Genomic DNA, 25,109 nt, shown 5'->3' on the forward strand with positions numbered 1-25,109 from the left:
GATCAGGTGTTTACCCGATGCGCGTACAAATATGCAACCTTTTTAGGTACAAGGCATGTTACTTCAAAAGTTCCTTGTTCTCCGGTGGCTAGATCATGTGCGAAGAAGCACCATCAGCAACGAGGCCATTAGAACGATGATCTTCTTCACCTCCATAAATCTTTTAGAAAAAGTATTTTTGAAGATACAGCGATTTTATCAGGAAGGAATTAAACCCAGCAATGTCCGTATCGAAATCGAAAGAAGGGGATGTGAAACGAAACGGACGAAAAATACAAGACATAAGACTAATCAGGTACAATGACAAGAAAAGAATAGCGAAGAGCAAAGGTGAAAGAGAAAGCCAATGTCATCAACCCACCTCATCCTTACCTCTTCTACGTGACGGGACCCGGCGTGCAAGGCGAGCATACTAGCCCGTCAGACCCCGAAGGGTCTCTCCTGGGAGAGAATAGACCCAGCCTTCGCCACCCCCGACGATCCCATACCGGCGCGTCCGGAAGGAGGAAAAACCTCGTCCTTATCTCACGGCGCATGCATCCAGATGTCATTCTAATCACACATCTCCAAATTTCGTCCTCCTTCCCATCACCAAGGTCGCAACGACGTCTCCGTTTGGAGCCCGCATTCCAACCGGACTCCAGGAATTCCGATTACCGATGCTTTTCTGCTTCCTTACCGCCTTCCCGGCAGCTGCTCGAATAGCGGCACATCCTTGTCCACTCCTTACCGACAATTCTGTGCTGTATGTCGTTCCTTGCGAAAAGAGAGTCGAAGATGCCAGACTTTCGGTATCGTCACTCTCCGACGATAGGCACTCGTTCCACTCTGGGTTGTGTGCCAGCGGAAGGGTCAGCGGGAAGGCATTATTGTAGTCATTGTACTCTTCTGTCTTCTTTGTGGCCCTGGAGGGCATCGGTTGCCGTTCGAGATCCGCCTTACGCGTTTCCCACTCATGAAGGTTGGACGTACACTGTGTCGCGTATACTTGCATTTCTGTGATAGGGCATTAGCCATATATCAAACACACCAAAGTGAACCATACCTGGAACGGCCTTCGCCACCAACTCCAGCAGCGGCCGGGCAAACATTTTGATGAAGAACACTTGAGAATTCGCCTCGCTCAGTGGCGTCTCAGATGACTGCACAGTACAGGGTAACGCCAACGACTTCTCGTATTGGGCTTGTGACGTCCATTCGGCCATAAGCGCCGTTGCCCAATGCTGTGAGATGTGATACGGCCGACTGGGGTTACTGATATCTGAACATTTTATGATGGCCTGGCATATTAGAGTCTTCCTTTGGGTGATCGACGCTGCCTCTCCGGCCACTGTTCGTGAAAATCTTTCCATGAAAGCAGCATGGACACTCATATCGGTGGCCATGACTGACTCCCACAAAAGACGTCTCGCCCGGGGCCGCTCCAGGACCGCACCCAACCCGTGATGCTGCATCATTCGGAGTAGGAGAGAGCAGTGCATCTGTTCGAGAGCAGAATGGTCGTTAAACACGACTGAAAGAGGGGTCTGCGCATTTTTCATGAAGACGTTTGTAAACCCAGGATGTCCAACGTCATGTCCTATAGCGGCAATGCACACCAAGAACAGGTCACACAATCCAAGAGAGGTAATGAGAGGGCCACTGTCGCACGGCCGGTGGCTCCTCCACATCCGTCCGTTATAAAGCAAGATAGCCAGAGAGGGTACCATCCCGGCCGATTTGAGGAAGGAATATGAGGCTTGGAGCACATCTAGAGCATGTTCAAAGTTGTGATACGAGTTTTCGTAACGGTATATTTGCCGTAGATGGTGTATGAATGGACCCATTTGTTCTGGTAAGCGGATAAGTTGATCAGGTTCAGGCACGAAAAGTACAAGGGCAAGCACTTACGGAGAGACACGCCCACTGCCTCCTTCATCCCATCGATACGAAAGAGGGCTTCGAACAGGATCATTGTACATGCCAAAACTTCTTCTGGAGGTAGTTTGTGAGGCTCGAAATTCCACGAGTTTAGAGAATAGATGAGGCGACGGCGGACGTCTGGAGACAGATCGGCGGACACAGTGCTGCGCAAAGTTAGTGCAGGAGCAGGATAGCAAGAATTAGAGACATACAAATCATGCTTATGCTCGTTGACAGCGTGGAGCGTCTCGTTGTACATATCGCTTAATAATTCAGCGAACTGGGTCCTGGGAAGTGTTATCAGTTGATTGCTCAATCGCTAGGTATCATACGAACTGCAGGGCAGACGAGCTCCCGACCCATCCATGACCTTGAGATTCACTGGCAGTCGCGAGATGAAGACCACCGACATCAGCACTCTTCGGTCTTGTCTGTCGTCGTATGACTGAGGGTCCGGACATTCCAGCAGGGTCGTTGATGGCTTATCTATCGGGAAAAGGCGATCGCCAGATAGAATTGCTAAGTTAATTCTGTGCACGCCGAAAACAAGGCAAAAGGAACAAAAAACGAGAGAATGTAGGCGTGCACAGTCGTTGCAGAGGCAGAAATAGAAATTGTCGTTCTCGGTCGCGTGGTGGTAAGAGTGACAGCTTGCTCGTGGCAGCCACATGGTTTTCCATTTCCACAGTCCCTATCAGCGACCAAACAGTGCCACCTAGTGTCCACTGGCTTGCCCTTTCTTTCTCAGTCACAAGGGCTTTCTCGGACTTTCTGTGTAGCAATACATTCCTTGTTCTTGTAAAGGCCTTGTTTGAATGTCGTCTTGTTCGTTTGTCCGCTTTCCTTCCGGAATGTCCCGGTACCAAGCGTCGGCCGGGCTGGATTCTTGACTTACGGGGTCCGGGCACCCTTCAGACCTTTTCACGAAACGGGTTTTTAGCTTGAAACGTCCAATAACAGGCTGAGACTGATACCCTCTTTGCTTCGTGATTGATCTCAATTAGCGTCTTCGCTTTTATATCAGGAAGTATCAGGAAGCCAGTTCTGAACGGCGATGAAGTGGCGATAGATGTCTAGGTCATTTCAGCTCCAGTTATCATTTACATTTACGATAGCGGGAATTATTTTCTCGATACCATGCTGGGCGATACTCCACAGGATCTGCATACCGTTGTAACCAAGGCATATCAGATCAGGAAGATACTTTTAAAAGGTACGATGGTGCTGTTGCCAATCTTTGCGGGCACGGCCGTCCCTCCGTCAGGCCTTCAGGTTTGACATAGACATACTTACTTGCTTTTCATTCATGTTGTCGCAGAGGCTCCTGAATGACAGGAAGGAATGAAGCGACATACTCATTCATGCCCCAAATTCACGTGACACAATGCAATCTTATTCTGAATCTAATTGCCCTGGACCACATGTTATTACGGCCATGCGATAGTGGGGCATGCAAAGTTCCTTGATGTTATGGCAACGTCCCAGCTGGAGAATTCAGCTAGGTCTCCAGAAAGCGGTAGAAATAGTGGAACCATGGAACCGGATCGTGTGGTTTTTCTGTACCAACAGAGCGGATGTCAGAAAATGACCAAGAAAAATGGAATAAATAGATACCTGTGGCCACCAAACTGACCAAGGGGTGGGCAGCTGTATATCATGTGTTGCGTCCATGCGACGGCAGGCATTGAGAAGGTGCATACTTGAATTCGTGATTCCAAGGCTGAACTCAGATAGAATTTCGACCTTTGATCGGTAGCTATAAGTATGAGTATGGTGCATTAAAATTTCCTATGTCCTTGACTCCGTAAGTGCGCATATTCAGTGCACGAAGCTGTCAGAGCAAAACACGTTCTACACCGCCATGGGACATCTAAATCGGGATCGATATAATTTGGCCTTGTTTCAAATCAACGCCTTCCTTTTCACTTCCATCTCGCCACGACCCTTTCTTACTCGCATACATACTTCAGCTTCGCGATGCTGGCTTTCATCGTCACCTTGTTGTTTCTCTTCTCTTTGGCGCAGGGCGCAGTCCTTCTTCGTGAAGAATCGCTATTCAGTTATAGTACCCCGACACAAACGACACGCTCCGCACGGGATGCTTTCTCTTCGGAATCGAACAATTCTCAGCGGCGAGTTCTCTCCGTACTGAAAGAAGTTGTGTTTTCTCGGTCTTCCTCTTCTTCAACACGCCTAGTTCCATCTCGACGGCAAGACCTCAATACTAGTCCAACACCCGCTCCTACTGGGCCGAGCTCATCAGAAACTACAGTACACATCACAGACACTAGTGACTTCGCAATTCTGGTACCTAGGAGTGCCAGTTAAGCCCGCATCTTCACCCTTTTTCTGCTTCTATTCTGACGGACCCGGCACTGCAGATGAATCTGTGTCTTCGTCAGAGAACGACGCCATAGCGTATTGCAGCTCTGGTTCTTCATGTTCCAACACTCTTCCCGACGGATTTATCACCGCAGCAAAAGTATACACAAGTTCTGAAGGGTCCTATATTCAAGTTCTTAATTCACATCCCTTCCATGATTCTTTCTCACGTCACGACAGATTACTGGCTGCATGAATCCTTCGAAAATGTCGATGTCTTCCATCGATGAGGGTGGTCAATTCGACGTCAGATACCCAAATGGTGCCCAGTGTACTTTCGGTGGCTATGGCGCTAGTTTTATAGAACAGTATGTATTGCTATCGGCATTGCAGGGCCGTACTTCTTATCCTTCTTAGGCTAGAACCGTCTGCGGGTCGTTTCTGCCTTCGGTGCTGCGCCTCACCAAACGATCAAACCAACTGTAATTCTCACCAAGATCGAGCTGGTTGCCTTGTTGCGGTCCCTGGTACATACAACTTTCCGGAGAGCGGAGTATCTTGTGATGCGTAGGATTCACGTGGTGCAGGACCGTCACTGATATACTGATATCAAAGCCAACTATGGATTATCCTTGTACAACATAATTCACTACTAATCATCGCATTTCTAAAAACACAATACGGTGGCATCAAATGAAATAACGAAGTTAAACTAGTCAAGGAAAGTAACTTAAAACCCCTCTGTAAATGACCGCCATGCATACATGAATGAAATATGCTAAACGGGAATCTGAATGAAAAAGGCACTTCCACGCCAATATATGACGAAAGGCATTAAACTCGAAGAAGAGAGAGAAAGTAAAACTACAATGATGACGACCCATTTCTTGCGCCACCTATGACAGTGCTTCGGCGACAACTTTACAGAACGTTTCCGGGTCGTCCCAGTGAAGCTGAAAGGAGACGCAGCATGAGTCAAGTACAGTTTTCTGATTGAATCTACTCACCAGATGATTTGCATTCTTGACATCAATAAACCGATTCGGACGAACAGTCTTCCCAGAAGCCACCGCCGCAGTGTATCTTTTCTCGTTCTCCAATGCACCCAACACCATATGCCAACCCGATCGCGTGCAGACCAGTGTCGTAAATCTGACATCGGGAAGGACTGACCTCGCCAGCTCTTCGTCGTACAACGCTCGGTCAGCTTGTCGATGCAACATCGGCTCGACGACCGAGCAAGAAGATGGTCCCAAGTCCGCCGTGAACGCCGCAGCAGGGTCGACTATCGTCTGCAGTTCCTCAGGCGTGATATGGTCTATGGATGCGTCGTTGCTGATCCAGCTGTAGTCAAGTCCCGCAGACGACCGAGAAGACAGGTCGTGATCGAACCATCCCGTAACGTACTTCATGAAGTGCTCCGGCGTGCGCAGGGCCTCGGCGAGTTTTTGCACTGAAACGCCAGGAGGTGGATCGGAACTGTAACCGTACGCCATCATGGGTGAGTCTTGGGGATTCCAATTAGTAAAACAGTGGCGCGCTTAACGTTAGTAGTAGCTCACCATAAATGATTGCAGCCCGCAAATATGGCTCGATTTGTGCATACAGCTTCTTTGGTATCACATCTGGCTGACCAAACAGAGATAGGATAACCGGACCTCCGGATGACCACCCTAGTATCGCGAGACCGCCTGACCTGTTGTCTCTACTTCGGAGCGTTACATGCTCATTGTTGATGAACCATGCGAGAAAATTTGCGACATCCTGTGCAACAACGTGTAGGTAGCCCTCTCGGCCGTGACGGAGATCATCGAGCTGTGCCTCCTGGAACCTGGCGCTTCCGGGGTAATGTCGGCGGTTCACTACGACGGCGCGAATGTTATGTCGTGGGAAAAGCGGGAGGACTTTTCGGAAACTCTCTGGTGTAGGTGGGTTTGAGCTAGGCATTCGCGATCGTGACTAGCGGTAGTCCACGCACCTCCAGTGAGTGCTGTACCATGGTATATGACCAAAGTGGTGTATGTTGTAGAGTTGGGTACGGGCCCGCTGTCTTGGAAGAACAGTCGTCCGCCGGTGGAGTCAACAGGTGCTGCGACCATATTGTGGAAGAGATGACATTGGTATTCAGTGACAGACGAGCTTTATATGATTCGTGTCTTGTGCATGGCGGGCGCGCGGCGATTGCAAATGTGGTAATTTGACACTAGACCATTCATCGGTCACTGTAGAGATATCAGGAGTAAGCACGAAAACTTCTTAAATCAGGTTCTGTCATCACATTTCACCAAGCAGTGCGACCACGAAAGACTTTGCCGGTCTCGTGCCACGCGCTACAATCAAATCCGTCGTCCGATCGCGGCGGATGAGGCAAAGGATACATGGTAGGAAACAGGGTAGGAGGCTTAATCTCAGGTTTGGCAAAAAGGCAGGACCCGAACAAAGAGACATCCTCGGAAAACCCGACTGTCGCTTAAGAACGTCGATTCGAGATATTCGAAGGCAAAGTATTCAAACGAAATTCGACTTGTGACAACGTCGCGGAACCAAATCCAGAATTTGAGTGACAGATTGGACGTGGATTCTCCAACTGAGTTGCCCTTGGACTTCCCTTGCCATCCCCTCAGGTTGAGGCTCACCTAGCAACAGAGAGGGGAAGCCGTTGAAACTTTGCGGAACCATTAACAAGCGCTTGGTTGTGAACTTGACGGCGAACTCGACGGAGTAGTCTGCGCCAAGTTTTAAATAGAAAAGCGCCGGATGAGCAATGGCCAGGTACAGGGATGTGTTTTTGTCGTCATGAGGTGCTCCATAAGCAGACGCTATCCCGTCTGTATGGCGTCCGCATTAGCACATAGGAATCAGCCAGGTGAGGCAAACCTGCAGGCGTTTGACATGGAGGGAATACAAGAAGGAGAGTGTATAACCTAAGCCGCTTGGTCCATCAGAAAACGCGCTCTGATAAACGTTCTTCCAGATGAGATAGATGGTGGTCCTACGTACTACCCATGATACGATCTCACGGCCCGGACTGATGCGCCACATAACCATACGATGTTCACATCTGAAGGCGCTCTACAGGCGCAACAGCGGCCTTTCGACTTGTAATTGTCAGATTTGCAAGCTCGGCAAAGTCCCAGAGCGTCCTTGTGGTACGAAATCTAGATGACGCGGACAAAGAAACGGTATCACTAGCGGCTCCTTGTAAAGTCCGCCTTGGTGCGACTGGCACAAACGACGGGAGAAAGCTGTCCTGACAAGAAGTCCCGGCCTTGCATCAAAACCCTTATAAAGGACAGGTAGACTTCCAGGTTGTAAAAATAAGGATATGTTTGCATCGTTCCTACGTTCTTTTTGCCTTGGGATGAGTACGGCGCATAAACGGTGAAGCAGAAACGCACCGAAGGCACTATTTGATCGCACAGGCATCCGCGGCTAAGGATGTGGGTTCAACTTTGGATCTGCGCGTATACGATCATCCTATCCATGGAGATCCGTGCTTTGAGCCGAAGCGTGGACACGAGTGTATGAGCGGTTTCCAGACTTTCGTCATGCGCATCAGGTAAACGGGACAGGCGAAATTCAATACTGGACATCTGACTCTGAGAGATTTTCCCTGGTCCGTCCAACCCGCAACGAGAATGGAAAAGATCAACAAATAGTCGAAGCTTATGCGCCTTTTGTACGACAGGGTTTTTCGTGTTTACACAGATAGTGTCGAGATGGGGTAGCAGCAGCTGATCGGTTGTCAAACGGGTGATCGACTGGTCTGTGACGACAAGATTAATTGTGAGATGTCGAAGCTGGGTTAAGAAACGGTAGAGTGGGAACAAGTGAATTGGGGATGTAGGATCACCACCGAAAATGGTGATTGCATGAAGTTGGCATCTCGATTGCTGTAGGAACGCAGTCAAGGCGGAAATGCTCCATGTGCAGTAATGCATTTCCATCTCCGAGAGGGCGGGCAGTGTCAGGGCTCGTAACAGCTCGTCCAGATTGTCGTTTCCCTCTCCCAGCACAATTTTGGTCAATCGGGCATGTTCACAATGTATCAAGGGTCCTCTGATGCGCTTCCACCGCCAGATCGTAAGGTTATTCAACCCAGGAGTCAGACCGCATACGCGTGTGACGAAACGGGTGTTGGTGACTTGGTTTATTTCAAGCGATCGAAGTTGTGCCCAAGGGAGACGCCATGTCGCATTGTGTAATTCAATACCTCCGATAGAGATGCTGACAAGATTTAGGGAGAAGGGGTGCCAGGTGAGAAGCGAATAAGCGTCCCCCAGCCCCTTTATGAAGAGGCTGACCCTCTCGAAATAACATGGATTAACTGTTACAACGTCGGCGAAGATATTCAATGCCGCGACAGGGAGGTAGAGAGCGAGTGACCGTCAGCGGGATAAGTTGGACTGTATGATGGACAAGAGAGAGGAGCCCAGCTTAAAGATCGTCAAGGTTGAAGCATCCACTGACACTGAGATCGGAAGAGGTTTCGATCGTTGGAGTTGCTCCTGGAGCAGATATTTGGCTTGATGCAAAGACGTAGCGCCAGTCCCGCCGATGCGATCCAAATTGATCCCAACGTCGGTCCATAATTGAGGCATGTCATTAACTATAGCCCTCCACAGACTGCATACCTGTACCAATGACCACGGGACAACGGCTGCGCTCAAAGAAGACGAACTAGAGTCCGTCGCGTCGCTCTTGCACATTTGAAATATGTTGTACCAAAGCTCGACTGGCATCCGACGAGCGGGACTCAATATGAGCTTATAACCTTTCAGCGCGGTCTCCATTTTTGTCTTCTCTTTCTGAAGAGCGAACAAAGTGGACATATATGCGTGGATCTGCTCCTCAAGCGCGTCCAGTCTCTTCGACATTCTGTTTCTAGCATCTTGAATGTGGACAATCTGTGCATCGGCAGGTGCTGCGTTGGACCTCAGGAATATCTTGTTCTGTGCAGAAATAACTGCGTTCGATTCGGGAGGACGGCAGAACGAACAAACACAGTTGGGACATCGATAGTCACTTGCAGTCGTTCGAATGCTCGCAGCGCTCCTTGCCTAGGGAGTGAACATTTTAACCTATGTGGATGAATTACTAACGAGACCCAGGACCGACCGTCCGCATATTGTTATGAAGCCAGGGAGCTAGGAGGCAGATCTATTGGACAAAGATATGAGTCAGCACACAATATCAGACCCAGACGAAGCGGTTAACCGACGTACCGGAGCAAAACAAGCTTCCAAGGTGGTGGTGGTCCAAGGCAGTACTGGGACGCTGAACGAAGAGCAATTCTAGGTTATCGCACGTGATCTTCCAGGGCGATAACTTCCCAGCGGCTATTGAACGGCTGCCGCTTTGCCAGGATAAGGGCGGCCACGACGATGCACGACTCTTTGTATGAACGAACTCCACCCCAAGCGTCGTCTCCATCGATGATGTCAACGACATCGCACAGATCCCGTCGGACTCACCGTACCCAGTACACCATGCCACAGCCACATCCAGCACCAATTCCATCGCCAACACCGTCCAACATAGCCGAAAATCTGCATATGCCTAGTAACGAATCCTACAACTTTGATCCTAACGAGCCATATATCGCGGTAGCAGGGCAAGAGAGTGTTATTGCTGCGCAATCACCGCCCCCGCCTGGGGGATATCGACCACATGGAGGTGGCTGGGGAGATTTCGTCGGAGGGTTCAGAAGAGTCCTGGGAGTCGGAGGTGGGAAACGTAAGGCAGATACGGCGCCGATGCGAGTCCCGTCGACTCGTATCTCGATGCCGAGACCTCTGGTAGTGCCTGTTCGGGACGTCGAGCGCGATGCCCGACAGCAGCCGTATCCTCAGCCTCAACAACAACAATATCGTATGCCGACGCCTCCACCGCCGGCTTCTGCTCATGGAGCAAACGATTCTGTTGATGGAGGGACCACAGCTGTTGACCACGAACCTACGCAGCCGGTACATGTACGCCATAATCCTCCTCCATCCCAGCTTCCTTCCCATATGATAGGCAGTCCGGTTCTTGCTGAGCCTCAGCCAGGCTCTGATTATGCTAAGATGTCTGACATGGTCACCCCACCTCCTACAGAGATGTCATTTTCTTCATATATGTCACGCGTCGCGCAGTTCTTCCGTGATCTCAATAATCTGCCATGGATCGCAGAACGGATTACGGTTGATTACGTGCCTGGTCAGCCTACGCAGCGGCTGGGGAGGAGAATGTCAGGATCAACAAGACCTTCCCAACAGGTGATGTCCTGGTATGGTGGTCCGCATGGATCTGTGAATTTGTTGTCAGATGGATCAGCATCTGTAAGATATCGACAGATGCCGCCGCAGTCACCGTATGCATACGGTTCTCCTCCCCCACCTATCCATCTGATATCCCAACAACCACAGATGGGCATGGCGTATCCAGGTTCAGGCTCCGTGAGCCAGCCACCCCAAGCTTTCATGATGCATCCTCAGTATCCTGTGGGCTACATCCCATATCAGCCCGACACCGCAAATATCTATGCGCCCCAGCCCCAGGTCGCATCAATGCAAATCTCCGGACAATATCCATACCCTGTTTCTCATCGTCCACAGCAATCCGTATAATGGCATCTATCTTGCGATACCTGTTCTCTACAACTCCTTGATACTCTTTTTTTCACTTGGGTGGATCAAATTCTTGAACGACATTTATATCACGAATCAAATATCACGTAGTCCGCGCCTCGTACGACGTGTTCACTTCATCCGTTTTCTTCAATCTACGTCGCAATGCTTTACAAAACAGCTTTACCCGCAGAAATGTATCTATATATAGCAGAATATGAACTGCCTCCCTATCATTACGCCGTCGGCTTGATTCAATCACAACGGAAGTCGGTTCCACTCTGATATGTTTTGCGAGAGGTACCCGGGTACATTTTAAGAGACTGATTTCACTGCTGCCGGCACAGGAACACTAAAATGTTATCCTACCACGGGTCGAAAACATTTAAATGGCACGGCAACTGTTAGAATCATTACCCTTTTTTGGATCCTCTTGAACGTCTATCTCTATCTCCACTTAGACGAACCTGAAACCGAGCTACCCCCATACGAACGTGCGTGGATTTCTACATTACTTCCCCTCCCCTGCCCCCCTTTGATGTATTAATTCTGCTAGCTACTGTTAGCAACTCTTGCCTTTCTCACGTAACCTGGCCTTGGTCCATCATACAATTTACCGACTATGACTGTTTCATTCGCATCCTTAAGGACTACTACGGACTCGAACATTTCCCACCGTAGTCATGGATGTTCACGCCAACCCATTCCTTTCGGTCAAATAGTTCTGGATTGTGATTTCGCTATTCGAAGGTAAACCGAAGCTCTCCTGAGTCCTGCAGCGGTCGCATGCTCTTGCACAATTTCGTCGGCTGGTTGAAGGCCGAGTGGTGCGAAAGCTTGAAGTCGGCCCCACGGACAAGGATATCAGATGGAGTTCGTTTCTTATCCTAGTGGTTGAACAGCCCACCCAACGTTTCGCGGCCGAGAGGGAGACGGTGGGTGAAATAGTTGATGGTTAATTTCTGGTTCGTTCTCAAGTGGTCCTGCTCGCACTTCTAAATTTAAATCTAATAAATGAACACAAAAACCCGGAGACTTCGTTGTCTACACCTTTGGAGGGCGTACATTTAAGTAGCTTAGCCCCAAATGTCCGCAAATTCAAGAAAACGAAGGTGTGGTTCCCTCATTGTTGTGAACGCTTCAAGTTTCAAAGTACATACAGGTCCACAAGACGAAAAAGAAAAGAGACAAAAAACTCATTGGAAAGTGTAGTGTGGATTCAGTGAAGAAGTGAATACGGCATAGAATACTTGTGGAATGGGTTGTCTTCCACGGACTTGAATAGACTCGAAATCAGCGTACGAGGACGGGCTTTGTGGCAGTGTTTTCGGATCACTCAGTCCGATATCGGGGAAAATCATTGTTTTCGTGTTCAAACCTTACCGTCATATTCTCCAGCAGGCTCTCTAAGTGACTGGGTATGTCAACAATATTTGGATCAACCGTTCAGCCTGCTACAATTTCTCTATTCTCTTCCACCGGATCACAGCCATTGTACCTATTCGAATCAGCGCAGGACGACGCCCTGCCTGAGGATTCTTTCCTTCATTTTCTTAAGGACTCGTCTTCAGAACCAGCTCCAGAATCTCCACGTAAACTTATCTCTCCACCCTCTATTGAGTCGGATGTCTGCGATGAAAACGGTTATTCATTGTGTCAGACGGTACTCCATATACAGTCTCCCACTATCCGAACGACGTACATTAAATCCAAGGGAAATCTGGGCCTGAATCACCCGTGGTTTAGTCTCCAGGTGCGTAGCCTGGGCCGGGAATGGAGTTTCGAAGTTGGATTTGTAGATCAGATGAAGACAGTCCGTGTCGTGAGGCTGTCAACCTTCCAGGTAATCTCTTCTACGCATCTCTCTTCACTTTTCTTTTGAAGATAATTCCGGTTTCTTAATATCCATCTTTGTCTGTTGACTTCGGGACCTAACGATCAATTTTTTGGGCAGAAATCTGCGCGACTAAAACTCCCAGTACGAGGCAAACCGGCGCTTCTCCACCTGCCGTTGTCTTTTCCGATGGCCTTTGAGTCTTCGCATCTTCTGACGGCTTGGTCAACTGTCACGCTTAATCTTCCTTCCCTCATGCCCTACTTCTCCGACCTGTCATTGCTTAAAAACAATGACGATACGGCCCGCTCGCTTAGTACAGTCACCGCAGGGACCTTCTCGCATGTCTCATACGTGAAGATATACTCGACATGCCGACTGAGACGGATTTGGTTCAGTCAAGAGGGTCCTGCGGCGGAACTTCCGTGGGAATTCCAGTTGTACTCGGACGCGTAAAGAGCGCTGTGTCCGGGACAAGGGTACATCGGATGTGATCTACGGTTGGCGGAGGTGACAGTATAGGTGCACCTGTAGTATGCACATCCTCGTCTTATCAATCGGGGCATGCACCTGTCCATCAGCCGGAGTGCCTATCTCTATCGGATTTCATTGATGCGCCGGGTTCATGGGTCAAGCGTGTTACACCTAATCTCCCCCAATCTTGTTCTGCCATCCTACCGAATACGGATCAACTTTAACGTATACGTAGTATGTGCCAATTCTAGGGAATGAGTAAAATGGAGTCGTGTTTATTATAATGTGTAAAAGAAATCGGTTCTACGTGTACATTCCATAAATTGCCTGATTATACTACTACTAGACTCATACGAAATGAGGGGGAAAATAGAGAAGCAAGAGTACATATTGATTGTGCATGAGAGATTCGAAATTGAATATAGTCCGTAGATGCGCGATTGACAGTGACCGGAATCCCCGAGAGAAGTAAAAGAGAGACGACGAACGAAAACGAATGGAAAGTGCATAATCTCAACCCCTGCTTATTATCCGTAAAACGTGGTGCTCGCTGCACTTCCACGAACATGGCTAACCATCCCCATGCCAATATTAGAAAACGGGGATGGATGATACGGTACACGCCTCATGGGCTGGAAAGAGACGGCCATCAAACACTTTCTCAAGGATAGACGAGAGACCATACCGTGGTACTGCGATTCGTGTCAGAGTAAGAATCAGCAGTATACGACGGCTCATACAAGGGTCCCGGTGCAGAGCTGTCACCGGTATAGGAGCTGTAATTCAATGCGGAAGTCGTGTATGGTACAGAACCGGAACTGGCCATATCATAGGTCAACGGCGGAGTGCCTGAAGAGACGCTGCTTCTAGACGACGGCGACGATCGAGCAACGGGATGCTGTTCCTGCTCCCAATGCTGTTGGTACGTCGTTGGGAACTTGCATGTCGCCGTCGCGGATATTACTGCCCCCGTTGACGATGAAACGGGGGTACGTGCTGAACGCCGGTGCCATTGGTGATATGGAGCTAAATGATATCAGTTTGTTGTATTTGAGGGGGGAAATTTTCTTACAAGCATTGATATCACGAGGAATGGTACCGTTGCTGACGAGAGCATGACTTGGCTGGTTCAGCATGGATGCGATTCCCTTGGACTGGTCATTTGCAACCCTCTCCATGCATGCATTGGATAGAGGTGGAATTAACGACGAGTCAGATGAATTTTTCCTGGGCGGCAGAGAAGCGGGTCGCGGCGGTAAAACATCACCCATGAATCCTGCCAAGGACGACGAAGAGCTGACTAGACAGAAACCATAAACATAACGAAGATATAGAGATATGAAGATCACTCACGCTTGTAACTCAGTCCACCTGGATCACGAAGATGTCTTCTACCCCAGTTGTCAAAGTCACCCTCTTGTTTGGGAGAATAATTATATGAAATCTGGGCCGGTATGGTGGCGGTAACCGTAGCTGGTTCTGCCATGGGTATAGGCGACAAAGATGGAGAGGGATAGATCAGACTCTTGGCCCTTGAATATTCGACACTTGGTGATTTGGAGGTGAAGACAGCTTCCGTCAACTTGTACCGCTGACTTTGCCTTTCGTCGTCGCCCCCTTCCTTGGTCTCATCACGCCTTCTCTTCACTCCTGCAACATCAAAGCTAGGTGATAACCGTTCTAGCCTGTCGATGTCTACGCGAGGGTGCTCTGATAGGTCAGAGCTGAAGATCCCACTATCGTAGCCGGGAATCTGCCACTCAGGCAGCAGTACAGGCATCGACTCGAGAGGCCCTGGCTCCTCCCCGCAGTAGGTTAGGTTGGAAGAGGGCGTTCCACCGTGCGCGGTGAAAGGGTCGAGGCGGAACACGCCCATCATACTGCGCATGTCGTCGTTGGCCTGCGTGGCACGGAGAGGGACCTGCGTCGGGGGTGCGAAAGGCTGGGAAAGCAACGACCGTCCGAGAAGGGAATGGGTGTGCTCCGGGGAAGGCGAACATCGCCTGGCATCAAGCAGAGGCTCGATGATAAACTTGGGGGATCCTGGTTCCTCCTTGACGGATTCCACAGGTTTAGGACGATGAGTGCGAGATTTGTACTTTGGCTTTGAAACGGGACAAGACTTTGGCGAGGACGACGAAGAGAGAGGCTCGAACGCGTGAGCCGCCGGATAAGCTATATCATCATCCAGAGATTCGTTCCAGAGATTGTCGGGGGCCAGGGTCGCGCTAAGCGAGGACGCAGAAGCTAGCGTCGATCGTGGTACAAAATTCCAATTCCAATGAGAGGGTCCAGTGAGTGTCGGGTATGGAATTGGTGGCTCAGTCACCACTGATGATAACAATCGACCGAACTTTTGCATTGCGCCTAGTTTCTGGTCAGTATCGTAGTCTGCTGATGATGGATACAGTTTTGTCAACGGGTCCAGAGACCGGTAATCTGGAATAGACAAATGTTGATCAATGCCGGAGAATTGATTACCATGTAGGACATTACATTACCTCGTATTTGTCTTGGGCGCGTATATGGCTGGTCCAAGTATTCACGACTCCTTGTCTCAGTAAGAAAGAATAGGACCGTCTTACGACGCGTCTGCCTTCAAGTACGACACGGATAGAACAGACAGTCGCGGCGAACTGGAGGACTGAAACAGAAAGGCCACATACTCCCATCCAATCGTTCCTACATTTCATTCATACCTCTATAATGCTCCCATGAGATCGCCGCACCCCCATCTCATTCCCATGCACGGCAGCGGAGCTCCCCGTTCCACCCCTCTGGGTTGCAGGTGGCCTCCAGATGCACCAAGATTCGTTCGTCAAAAGAACCGTATCCTTCCCAGTTGCTCTTTCCGGGCATGTTTCGCAGACGGATCCGCAATGCTTCTTACGCCGCAATTGGCAACAACTTTCACATCGTCACATCATACTCCGACGCAACTCCACAGCCAAATATTTACGTCCCGACATATGCCGTCGTCGGCATACCTCGCAATCCCCATTCGGCGCCTCACCACTTTCACTTCATCAGACTTCTTCGAACGATCTTCAACTTCGTATAGGCATTGATCAGGGCGGTTGAACGCGCCTTTCCACGAGATTCACAACCCCGTTTCTTTGTTCAACAATGAATAGAGGTTCAATCAATCAACATTTCATCCACTTGACCATGTCTGACATACGGTCTTTTGTCACTCTTCGATGTAAATTCACTCTCGCAATGATCATTTTTTAATGAAATGCATCCGATAACGAGTTGTCCAATTTGTCACTTACCGCTCAGGATCTCACACCCGCCACCACCGACGCCACAAACATTCGGGCATCGGTGAACCCGCCACATTCGAGAAGTTGCGCTTTCGCTGCATTGATCGCCGGCCAAAGAATCGCTAGCGTCACCGTGGATATGTCGGGACTTTGTTCCCCGTCTTGAACCACTAGAAGCTTGAATCGGACCAGAATCCATGGCTTTACCAGCGCAACACCGAGCCGTATAAAGTTCTGAATATATATCGTTATAGACCGGAAATAGTGTCGAAACAAGGTGAAAAAGAATAGAAGGCGCCGAAGCCATCACTTGGAATATCGACCTTGAGAGACTGAATCAACAACTGAATTAGGTACCTAGACAGTGATGGTCGCAGCTGTGACCGAGGCACGCGAAGTCGTCGAAGCAGAAGCATCCCTAGGAACGCGCAAAGAGGGGAAAAGACGCCCGCCTTGTTGTTGTCAACGATGAGAAGTTAATGAACCCTCTACAGGTGCTTGAAGCAGTAGCAAGGCAAGGGGGTGGAAAGGTTATTGCGTTTACCACACGTAAGAAAGTTTTCGCATCTGCTAGACCGGCGGTTGTCTGAGGCCTAGGGTTTCATTTTGCCGGGAATGAGAAGAAAGCGAGGACCAGCAGAAGAATAACAGCACTGAAAGCACGGGAGGTGTTTGCCATTTGACGATAGAGTTTCACAGGATTCAATGAATACATACCGGGATAGTTGGGTTTCAAGAAGGGTCGAGAAGGTCCCGAACCGTTCATAACCAAAGAATTAGAGCACCACTGCCCAGTCAGTACAATACAACTGTCGCGACCGGTGATCAAGTAAAGCGTTCCCGATCGAGCGCAGGAAAGGAGGCTAAAGAGCATGGATGTATGGGCTGAATGAGCTGAATGTACCGGGATTTGGACATAAGAAGGCACAGGCAGAGGTGTACCGTCATTTCGTTCCCCGAAGATCAAGGAGAACGACGATGAGACGCAGACTCGGTCAAGTTAAAGGGCATATGAAGCATCGGGTGAAGAACGGGTGCCACTCTAAAGAAAGGCGCCGGATGATCTTCTCAAGTTGATAGGCAGGTACGATACACACCTAAACCGTCAGTCTTAATATAGAGAAGCGTACCACTGCCCTCAAGACCCGGTCTGTATATCATCCTGGCACATCGTCGAGTCAGACGAGATTTCTTCTCACACGAAAAGCGTCGACCACATGTTACAAATAAAAATCAATTGCTTCAAACCATCAGCTGGCGCGGCGCCTACGTCGATATGGCCCGAGCAGCAAGTGAAAACCCCCAGTATCGGCAAAAGAGTGGAAGGTAACCCAGGAGCATAATTCTTAGTCCTTTGCGTGGCGGTCAGGAGAGACGCTGATGATATGTCCGAGCCTGTAACCGCGAGCATGTCCAGATGACATACAAATCGGGCCAAAGCCAATGAAAATTTGCATCGTATCCGCGAGCTAGACCGTGGTGCCTAAAACCTTCCTTCGTCTCGGTCGAGAGTAAGATTAGTCTTTTGAGGTGGCCGTAAAATAGGCATCGGCATCGAGCGTTAAGGACAAGAACATAAAATGGACGTGAGCTGTCCAATACAGCTGTATCAGAACGATAGAACGAGACCAAAAAAATCGGCGAGAATCTGTAAAACGGATTTAGTTAGAAGAATGCGAGGATTGTCGTAAAGGTAGATCTACCCGTAAAGATTGAGTTGAGTGTGTGAGTCTCGGAAAGAGAAATTCGAAATTGGAGGTTGAACAATATCCCCACGTGGCCATGACTTCTTCCTCTCCGAGTCAATTTACTTTTCACAAGTACTATTACTACAAGTGCTTTCCTTCGCTTGCTCAATCTGATGGCTGGCTATAATGATTGAAGAGCTCGGAAACCAGCCAAATGCCATCAATACTTTTGCCAAGAATCATCCGCCAGCAAACTTCCTGTTGCCAGCTTAACTAGAGTGGGAGTGTATGATTGAAAGATCCTCGTCTTATAGTGACTGATCTTCAATTCTGTAGGCCGTTGTCCACTATTCGGAACTCGTGTTGATGGTCGCATCTGGTCTTCCTGAGCAAAGGATACCTTGAACTTCCTTCTTATGCTCTCATCGCCGGCAACTACAGCGTCCTTACACAACGACCATACTCAATATGTGGCTTTTGAATGACATTATCTATCGCTGCTTGGTGCAAGTAAATGTCTCCCGCGGTACTCTGAGCGAAGGTACCGATAAGGGCAAAAACCAGTTCGGTTACTAAGTTTCCATCGCAGTCTTCTGCCAAATTTTTCTCCCTCGTGTTTTAAATTGGTTTGTACCTAGGTCTGTTTCTGACCTCGCGTAACCGCAGATGGTGAAGTTTGAAAAACTGATGAGCTAGGCCCTCTATAGATATACACTATTTAAGCGGCGTTCCTACCCCAACCAGGTGCTGGTCCCCGTTACGATGTACTCGGGACCACCGATCCGAACTACATCAGCATCGTCCCCAGATTTTGTATCCTCCTTCCACCAGTCTGCGAAACCTACGTTCAGGATGATGGCAGCTCGTGTGACAACTCTACCTGCGGAGATTCTATCCTTGATCATCGGAGAGGTAAGCTGTGGCATGACAGCAATCTCTTTCCCATCTGATGTAGCGCAACAGTTTTACAATGCCAGCGAATGGGAAGATTTACGAGCTCTGAGACTGACGTGCCAGCGTCTCAGCGAGCTCATTACACCCATTCTATTTTCTGACGTCCATGTCAACCTTTGTGGATCAAAAATATTCAAGGCGTCATCTCAACTCGAAGACTTTTCCTTGCGGCGGACTCGGGTCACCCAGTTCGTAAAGAGCTTGAATATTCTGTCGTTGGAGCAGCAGTTTGATGACATGGGGGTGACTTCTTCTGTTAACGTTGCGAAAATGCCCATTTTCTAATCAAGAACGTAGATACAAGCGCTTCGGGCTAGCTTGAACGCGTCAAGGCATATTGGGTCTGCCATTCGCTCCTTACGTAGTGTCGACCACGTATCGTATGTTTTCTTTCCTGCCCCTTTGCATTCTTATATTTTTCTCACAACACCCCAGATTACACGTCTGCCAGTACAACCCGAAGAACAGTACCGGAGTTGTGCTTGACGCCCTAACGTATCTCCCAAAGCTCACGAGTCTAACCCTTTCCGGAGACACTGCGACAAATTGGTGTGACATTAATTTCCACGGCTTCATGAATATCGTCGAATTCACAATTGAAGCTCCGACTGGAGAATACCTAGAACATCATCTCCACACTTTCATGACTAATAATCCTCGTCTTCAACGTCTATGCGTGACCTTTCAGCCTCCGCACCTTCGTATAGGATGGAGACTTGACGTGGCCTATATCTTTGATAAAAAGAAGGGACCGTTCGCTCTTGAGCACCTAGAGCTTCACGGCAGATGGAGAATATCCGACCCATCTTGCATAGGGCAGCTTCCCTCTCTTGCGTCACTTTGCCTTTCTGATGACGATGACGAGGGAAGTAGCTTGGCCTTGCTACTCTCACATCTAGTAAGCCCTCTGAAAAAGCTGGTGTTCCCCTTGCCAGCTGCGAAGCAGCGAAGACTGGGAAAGAGTGACCACATTTTAATGGCCCATCTTTCTTCGTATTCGGGCCTAGAAGAACTCACCGTCAGCGCTTTGGGAGTGGCCAGTCAAACGGAGCTCTTTCGAGAGGCTCTACCTTGTCATATTGATACACTCACAAAGGTTGTTTTAAATTATGCGTTTTGGGACATCTCCCCTTGCGACTACGATTTTTTGGCTGTTTCCCAATTCCACAATCTTCAGCATCTGGAAGTGACCTTGCTGTCCATCATTCTAACGGCCAGTGAAGTAGTCGTTCCGACGGTTGTAAGTTCTCTATGTTGCTTATGAGCTGTTATGAGCTAAATCTAGTTACTTGACATTAGGTTGCGTGGTTAGACATAGCGACTCGCTTGTATAAGCTTCGCAATCTTCATTTACATGTTATAGACATGCCCGCAACGCTCCTGCCACACACCGACGAACCTACAATGAGCGTGGAAGAAATCATACAAGTCTACAGCAACTTCGACAAGACTTATCCCCCTCATCTTCGAGTCCACGTACACGCATGGGAAAGAATGTCCATCACATACCACATCATCGGCGCTCGCTTTATGCCACTATACACTTTCAGGCACAACGTTAAAACGCACGAGTTTCCTTGTGAAACTGATGGCAGACGGAAATTGTTCAGGATATGGGCTGCTGGAATGCCTTCCACCTTCATTCGTTATTGGTTCGAGGCATATCCAGTGGGATTGTTGCTTTTTATTTTGGGCTTAACGTTGGCACTTGTGATAGCGTTCGCGGTGAGAATCTTCCATACTCTAGATGACGTGGGGAAGTTCATGATAACTTATCTATCAGACGTACTGGATGGGTTCCTCGCGTGCCTTCGAGCGACCATGTCAGGCTGTCGGGATACCCTTAGAAGAATTACTTCAGTCTGTTGAAGATAACATCATTATCATGATGTCTGCATTGTCAGAAGAATTTCCACACGGACTCAGATCCTCGTAACCAAATTAGATGCATGTGTGAGATTGGGGTGGGGCCTACTATTATTGTTGCATGCCACTTTTGTTTTCACAACTTCCGAGTGTATAACAGTCTTTCACCTAGCTCCACTCACCACGCGCGCCTTCCCTCGTCAATATCGATGGATCTATCTATATACAATCTGTTTGTCATTTAGGAACATGTATAGACCGCGTAAGTGTATAAGCCATTGTAACAAGGTTCTGCCCTTGGAAGAACCCCGAACTTTAGAGCGGCGGAGCTTGCAAGGATCGAAGTACTTATGGTCGTTATAGTCCGGTCTTCGCGTGGTATTTGGATGAGTTCCGCAGTTTAATGAGTGAGAACCCCGGTCGTATTAATCCGTTGTGCGCACCCTTGTAGGTCAAATGCCGCCCGTGAACGTGCACGTAGTGTGCAATGAACTACGCCACACGATGTGACTTTTAAGCTTCTAATAATTCATCGACATTATCAGAAGCAACACGATGAATTTGGACGAGAACTATGACCTCTGGGTCGCGTCGAATTCGGGGACTAGTTGACGACCTGGTAGGATCGTCTTTGACATAATGTTTGAGTATTCCAATACGATTCTGACTAGGCATGAAAGGAGTGTACCTGTTCATGTTTCGTTGATTCGTTGCCTGGTGCTACCAGTAGCCGTGAACCGAACAACCTCGCTTTTTTCTTTCATAGACGGAGAGTCCTTAGCTGTCATTATTGTGTCGTTTCGCAGACATCGTGTACTATGAAATGGGTCGCCATTAATTTTTGCCTGGATTTCCACTGCGCATGCCTTTTGCCTCATGGGGCACCTTCTTTCCTGCGATGCCAGTGATGAGATCGATGGGACTAAAGACAGAAGAGTACGTGGAAGATACTGAGCAGTAAGCTCCGAGACTAGATGATGGCTCCACCATTAGCAGCCGCGGATTCAGTGACTACATGATAGAACCTCGTTTGAGTGCCGTTACCTCTTGTTTCAATTTGCTAAGAGAGCTCTTTCTGTGCTCTGACCTGTGCATATTTTGGTATTTGATGGCATTTAACTGAACAAGGCGAATTGCCCACCACAGTCCTGAAGGACCGAATTCCGGAACTTACGTCTCCTGGTTTTGATCGGGCTACTAGAAGGAAGTCCTCGAGATCAGCTTGACACTGCTTCCAGGGCAACATTGAATAATTCAGCACATATATTTTGGGCTGTTCGGCGACTCAAAGGACACCACGACTATTTCCCCTTTCAAAAAATATGGATCCAGAGTCCGTCAAGCGATATTGAACCGCGCGGCTTCTAGGGATGGCTTTGACTGAGGTCAGTGGAAGCGCGTTTGGACCCAAGTGAAGCGCAACCTATAGATCGTGAGATGACCAAGTCATCCGTGGAATCGTCTTTACGTACCTCTCCACTGACAGCACCACTTCGACCACTGGCCAATGGCCTCACATCAACGTGGTAGGTTGCGAGCTGCAGCAAGTCACGGAACAACTGATCTGGTTTGTCATGAACCACCAGATGATGCCGGATAAGTAACGTTGTTTGATGCTTTACAAAAGAAGGGGTCAGGATGATTCATCTCGCCCGGAAGCTCAAATATATACCTTGATGCACTGAGCCCTTAAGGCGCGGCAAAACCGAAGAATCTCAAGGGCAGATACCCCAATCCATTCCAGCGTCGAGACATCATCGAGAATGATAAGTGAGTCCGGAGTGCAACCCTTCAGGCCTTCGACAACAACGTCGAATATCGGCCTCAATCCAAGTTCTTCTAGTTCAAAGGAAGAAACGTCGACAAATGTAAGACAGCCGGAGTTCTTCTGCTGCTCAAAATTCACGTTCTACAAAAATTTTAGCTTGGAACTCAGGATTTGAATGTTAGCTACATACGTGCTTCGATGATATAGCCTGCCATCTAGCCCACCCTTCAGACACAGACAGAATAATTCGTTTCGCCTCCTTGCGCTCTTTTACGTGCGAAATTAGCTTTTGGTGGAGAATGAAGTCTGCAGGTGAGGGCAACTCATCCGTGATGAGCTGTATTATTCCCTGAGGCAAATCTAAAGGCGTAAAAGTCATAAAGCCTCTCTGGTCGGGACTCGGGTACGAATTCCTAAAGGCAATAGCACTGCCACCGGTAACTTCCGTCTCTAAACTCTTTCCTTGGCAACTGCGATGATACAAATGAAACGTTTTTTTTGGACCTTGAAGCTTTGAAGCTCGAAACTTGAACTATTACCATGAGCGTTATGGATATTCCTCCTCCAGGGTTAGTTGTAGCACTTGGTCACTCTGGACGACGCTGACAGGGACAGTAGTTACACTTCCGAGCTCAATAGTCCAATATCCGACACTCCACCGTTATCAAGTTCTCTTTCAAACATTCCTATCCTGCCTCCGGTACCAGAACGAGTACCTTTTGGCAATCCGCCAAGGTACGTCCCATAGTTCATCTCTCGTCTCAGACTTTAATTCAAAGTTTGCAGTTATGGCATAGCAAGCCGGCCGGTTGAGCCATTGGTGTACTCCTTCTCTACGGTGGGGCCAACTTCTATGCTTCTTCTTCCTCCGCCTTCAGCGCCGGATACTCGCCCACGATATCACATCTCCGTCAGCACCAACTGCTTTACGCCAAGTTCTTACATAACAATCGTCCGAAAGGGAGCGTCAGAGAATGGTGAACTCATAGGAGAATTCGAGTTGGTTATTTTCACACCTCAAACTGTATCACGAGCACTGACTGTGGTCCGCGCGCATCAGAATGGGTCTGACCAGTAAATTAAAGCCTCCAACTGTTTATGTTCGTGGTCAAGAAGCACTGCTAGGCAACACCTTAGATGACTCCAGACGACACGTAACAGTCAGTCTAGTTTTATTTCTGAGTTTCTATATATTCATTGGGTTCTCATGCCCAGAGTATTTTGTGGAAAGGACAGGTTGGTAACCTTTTGGGATGATGGCTCCACTACGAAGGTGTGTATATTAAAGTCCGTGACGGGATTTATCAGGCTCACCAACTACAGTGCTACCGTACTGAGCACTGCAGGCCTCTTGAAATCTTAGCAGAATTCATCGTGCCAGGAGGACTTCGACGACTAGGGGAGCCAGCACTGTCCACGAAACTTAAAATATACCCGGAAGGTCAAGAACACTTCGATGATATCCTGATATCCATCCTCGTTCTGGAGAGGAAACGTACCACCTTGGCTGTGAAAGAAGAAGTTATAGTTGCAAGTTCGTCGATCCGAAAACCTATGAGATCTGTACACACATCTTCACCGCTTCGCGACACCGCTGCGGTAACTGATGTTGGAGGACCTTCACGACAGCGACGATGGCATTACACGGAGGTTCCACCGTCTGCAGAAGGAGGTGACTACAACAGTCAGCTTCATTCATTGTAGGATGAGGTCGGTGACTGGCACGTGCGTCGTCGTTATCAAGCATCGGTAGTCTGGGCTCGCTCACATTTGGCAATACTTTGATGTTTCTGATTAGTGGACACTCTGCAATAACAATTTTGGCTCAATATAATGTCCAATCAGCTGTTCATTTTAGGACCATCTCTTCACGTCGCTTGTGTCCGACATATCCGTAGTCTATCGCAGTCAAGCAAAACATGGGCAACCATCAGATATGGCTCGGATACTAATGATTTCCCAGCAGCGTTTCAGCAACCGTGGAAGGTGGGCTCCTTTCTTTACGCGGGTGCCCATAGTAATGAGACTTAATAGAACATTTCCCTGGTCAATCATCGACATCGCCCATCTCCATGTTACTTTCTGCGCCTCATGCGGGACATTCGCCACCCTGTGGCACGTGAACCACTCATATCAGATGTCGTTTATAACTACCGGAAGAATATCTGGCATGGGGCTCGTCAACTAGCTCGTTCCATGTCTAGTGCCCACCTACGCGACCCTCCGAACGACGTTGACCATAGTCTGGCCACCCACTGTTGAGTTAATGTCGGCACCGACGGTGTACATATTCTTCTGCGATCAACATATTTTCTAGACCTGGAAACGGCGGCATAACCGCCAAGGACGTTTCAACGATGCCAAGAATGTCTCTCTACTTGGCAGAAAGATAGATGCCGCATCGACATTTTTCGTCAATATAAAACT

The 25,109-nt window shown here is 48.7% G+C and overlaps 11 protein-coding genes across 11 annotated transcripts; 5 read left to right on the top strand and 6 right to left on the bottom strand.

The window, feature by feature from the left end:
• Nucleotides 1-556: 556 nt before the first annotated feature.
• EV420DRAFT_1479496 (uncharacterized protein) lies at nt 557-2,363 on the bottom strand (the record flags this gene model as incomplete). Its single annotated transcript, XM_060469583.1, has 5 exons — nt 557-996; nt 1,046-1,831; nt 1,891-2,066; nt 2,115-2,189; nt 2,239-2,363. 5 exons carry the CDS (start codon nt 2,361-2,363, stop codon nt 557-559), a joined length of 1,602 nt encoding a protein of 533 aa, XP_060331075.1.
• A 1,458-nt stretch (nt 2,364-3,821) lies between these two features.
• On the top strand, nt 3,822-4,823 carry EV420DRAFT_1540743 (uncharacterized protein). The gene is made up of 4 exons (XM_060473092.1): nt 3,822-4,225; nt 4,284-4,417; nt 4,465-4,592; nt 4,642-4,823. Exons 1-4 carry the CDS (start codon nt 3,880-3,882, stop codon nt 4,793-4,795), a joined length of 762 nt encoding a protein of 253 aa, XP_060331076.1. The 5' UTR covers nt 3,822-3,879; the 3' UTR covers nt 4,796-4,823.
• Nucleotides 4,824-5,120: 297 nt separating this feature from the next.
• On the bottom strand, nt 5,121-6,323 carry EV420DRAFT_1642549 (Alpha/Beta hydrolase protein; the record flags this gene model as incomplete). Its single annotated transcript, XM_060477379.1, has 4 exons — nt 5,121-5,177; nt 5,232-5,731; nt 5,787-6,143; nt 6,203-6,323. 4 exons carry the CDS (start codon nt 6,321-6,323, stop codon nt 5,121-5,123), a joined length of 1,035 nt encoding a protein of 344 aa, XP_060331077.1.
• Nucleotides 6,324-7,445: 1,122 nt separating this feature from the next.
• Nucleotides 7,446-8,391, bottom strand: EV420DRAFT_334284 (uncharacterized protein). Its single transcript, XM_060481744.1, has 2 exons — nt 7,623-8,391; nt 7,446-7,571 (listed from the first exon to the last, which is right to left on the bottom strand). Exon 1 carries the CDS (start codon nt 8,169-8,171, stop codon nt 7,671-7,673), a length of 501 nt encoding a protein of 166 aa, XP_060331078.1. The 5' UTR covers nt 8,172-8,391; the 3' UTR covers nt 7,446-7,571; nt 7,623-7,670.
• EV420DRAFT_334283 (uncharacterized protein) lies at nt 8,392-9,526 on the bottom strand. The gene is made up of 3 exons (XM_060481743.1): nt 9,450-9,526; nt 9,343-9,384; nt 8,392-9,284 (listed from the first exon to the last, which is right to left on the bottom strand). The coding sequence occupies exons 2-3, from the start codon at nt 9,349-9,351 to the stop codon at nt 8,613-8,615; spliced, it is 681 nt and encodes a 226-aa protein (XP_060331079.1). The 5' UTR covers nt 9,352-9,384; nt 9,450-9,526; the 3' UTR covers nt 8,392-8,612.
• Nucleotides 9,527-9,585: 59 nt separating this feature from the next.
• EV420DRAFT_1540748 (uncharacterized protein) lies at nt 9,586-11,103 on the top strand. The gene has a single exon (XM_060473093.1). The coding sequence runs from the start codon at nt 9,609-9,611 to the stop codon at nt 10,830-10,832; it is 1,224 nt and encodes a 407-aa protein (XP_060331080.1). The 5' UTR covers nt 9,586-9,608; the 3' UTR covers nt 10,833-11,103.
• Nucleotides 11,104-12,252: 1,149 nt separating this feature from the next.
• EV420DRAFT_1679006 (uncharacterized protein) lies at nt 12,253-13,522 on the top strand (the record flags this gene model as incomplete). Its single annotated transcript, XM_060479190.1, has 2 exons — nt 12,253-12,675; nt 12,787-13,522. The coding sequence occupies 2 exons, from the start codon at nt 12,253-12,255 to the stop codon at nt 13,120-13,122; spliced, it is 759 nt and encodes a 252-aa protein (XP_060331081.1). The 3' UTR covers nt 13,123-13,522.
• A 506-nt stretch (nt 13,523-14,028) lies between these two features.
• Nucleotides 14,029-15,709, bottom strand: EV420DRAFT_334413 (uncharacterized protein). Its single transcript, XM_060481745.1, has 4 exons — nt 15,642-15,709; nt 14,494-15,579; nt 14,213-14,436; nt 14,029-14,166 (listed from the first exon to the last, which is right to left on the bottom strand). The coding sequence occupies exons 2-3, from the start codon at nt 15,500-15,502 to the stop codon at nt 14,342-14,344; spliced, it is 1,104 nt and encodes a 367-aa protein (XP_060331082.1). The 5' UTR covers nt 15,503-15,579; nt 15,642-15,709; the 3' UTR covers nt 14,029-14,166; nt 14,213-14,341.
• A 3,147-nt stretch (nt 15,710-18,856) lies between these two features.
• EV420DRAFT_1642553 (uncharacterized protein) lies at nt 18,857-20,984 on the top strand (the record flags this gene model as incomplete). Its single annotated transcript, XM_060477380.1, has 6 exons — nt 18,857-19,006; nt 19,058-19,291; nt 19,346-19,428; nt 19,484-20,288; nt 20,348-20,773; nt 20,832-20,984. The coding sequence occupies 6 exons, from the start codon at nt 18,857-18,859 to the stop codon at nt 20,982-20,984; spliced, it is 1,851 nt and encodes a 616-aa protein (XP_060331083.1).
• A 1,215-nt stretch (nt 20,985-22,199) lies between these two features.
• Nucleotides 22,200-23,061, bottom strand: EV420DRAFT_1270167 (uncharacterized protein; the record flags this gene model as incomplete). Its single annotated transcript, XM_060467550.1, has 4 exons — nt 22,200-22,337; nt 22,387-22,530; nt 22,587-22,823; nt 22,873-23,061. 4 exons carry the CDS (start codon nt 23,059-23,061, stop codon nt 22,200-22,202), a joined length of 708 nt encoding a protein of 235 aa, XP_060331084.1.
• Nucleotides 23,062-23,222: 161 nt separating this feature from the next.
• On the top strand, nt 23,223-24,386 carry EV420DRAFT_1642555 (uncharacterized protein; the record flags this gene model as incomplete). The annotated part of the gene is made up of 6 exons (XM_060477381.1): nt 23,223-23,251; nt 23,301-23,417; nt 23,469-23,681; nt 23,743-23,842; nt 23,914-23,955; nt 24,006-24,386. The coding sequence occupies 6 exons, from the start codon at nt 23,223-23,225 to the stop codon at nt 24,384-24,386; spliced, it is 882 nt and encodes a 293-aa protein (XP_060331085.1).
• Nucleotides 24,387-25,109: the final 723 nt, after the last annotated feature.

Source organism: Desarmillaria tabescens (genome assembly GCF_030435595.1).
Source record: "Desarmillaria tabescens strain CCBAS 213 chromosome Unknown EV420scaffold_16, whole genome shotgun sequence".
In the NCBI taxonomy this organism is placed as follows: domain Eukaryota; kingdom Fungi; phylum Basidiomycota; class Agaricomycetes; order Agaricales; family Physalacriaceae; genus Desarmillaria; species Desarmillaria tabescens.